General features: G+C 63.0%; 1 protein-coding gene across 1 annotated transcript in view; it reads right to left on the bottom strand.

The window, feature by feature from the left end:
• The window catches only part of MUC1 (mucin 1, cell surface associated), a 5,427-nt gene extending 4,268 nt beyond the window's left edge, over nt 1-1,159 (bottom strand). The window contains exons 1-2 of the mRNA XM_034667509.1: nt 624-1,159; nt 1-132 (exon numbers count right to left, since the gene is read on the bottom strand). The exon at nt 1-132 is cut by the window's left edge and continues 1 nt beyond it. Coding sequence (XP_034523400.1) covers nt 1-132; nt 624-684 — 193 coding nt within the window. The 5' untranslated portion in view covers nt 685-1,159. The remainder of the gene's footprint in view (nt 133-623) is intronic.
• Nucleotides 1,160-1,230: the final 71 nt, after the last annotated feature.

Below are 1,230 nucleotides of genomic sequence, written 5' to 3'. Positions count from 1 at the left end.
CGCTGTGGTGTCCCGGGGTGGAGGCCGAGCTGGAGGCCGGGCCTCTGGTCGGAGGTGAGGCGCTGTGGCGTGCTGGGGTGGAGGCCGGCCCGCTGGTCGGGGTTGGGGTGTCAGAGGGGGATGCAGTGCCAGCTGTAAGGAGTTGAGGTCACGGGGGGACAAATCAGGAGGAGGAGGAAATACAGTCTGGTATCTGGAACAGTAATGGCACAGGAAGATCTAGAGAGTGGGCCAAATCCTGGGTAGGCCTTCCTCTTCCTTCCTGGCTGACAGCCTCCCTCTCTCTTCCCACACCCCTTTGCTCTTAGGGTCCGTTTCTCCACTCCTAACACCTAACCTCTTCTGACCGTCCCCCCCCCCCCCCCCCCCCCCCCCCCCCCGCCGGCCCCCCCCNCCCCCCCCCCCGGCCCCAGACTTCGCGGCAGGTCACTCCACTCCCCCTGCACCAGCTCTCCTGAGGCGCAGACTCTTCCTTCCGTCCATCCTTAGCCTCTCTCCTTTCTTCTGGCACAGACTGGGTCAGACCTGCCTGCAACTTCTTCCCCTTGGGGTACCATCTGCTAGGAAAGAAAACCCACAGAAAGCCTGGGAAGACCCCATGAGCAAAGCAGGCCCCTCCTCACCTGTACGCTGCAGGGACACCAGGAGCAAAAGGAAGAGAGGGGCCTGGAAGCCCAGTGTCATGGTGGTGGTGAACTGGGTGGGGAGGGGGCGGCACAGTCTCGGGAAGCCGCTGCTGCGAGGTGGGGCGGGCACAGGCGCTTGCCGCTTTATACCGGTCCCCGGCCCGCCCTAGGCTCAGCCGAAGCAGGTGACAGATGACAAAACCCCGCCCCCTCCCCCTTTCCCTACCTTCTACTTCTTCCTCCTCCTCCCCACCCATTCCTGGCCCCTCAGGTGGGGTACCTGGGCTCAATCACTCAACCCTCTGACAACCTGTTTGTTCTCCAAATGGTCTCCTCCTTTCACCAACCACTCCCTGGCTCCAGAAGGCCGGGACGGGCTGGGGGGAATCTAGGCCCTAGGTCTCCCAGGCTCTAGTTTTAGCCTCAGGGCGACAACCGAGATGAGAAAAGGAAAAAAAGAAGTGGGCTAGGTCAGGGTCCCGGACAGCAGGCCAAGGAAGCTCACCCTCAACGTCCCTCACCCCGCTCCCCATTCTCACCGCGCCCGTGGGGAGGAACGAGAAGGCTCGAGAAAGGGTGGACCGGGAGCCACTATTGGACACCC

Source organism: Ailuropoda melanoleuca, chromosome 8 (genome assembly GCF_002007445.2).
Source record: "Ailuropoda melanoleuca isolate Jingjing chromosome 8, ASM200744v2, whole genome shotgun sequence".
NCBI classification, from domain to species: Eukaryota; Metazoa; Chordata; class Mammalia; order Carnivora; family Ursidae; genus Ailuropoda; species Ailuropoda melanoleuca.
The sequence above is the reverse complement of the archived record's forward strand: the minus strand, read 5'-3'. Positions and strand labels throughout refer to the sequence as shown.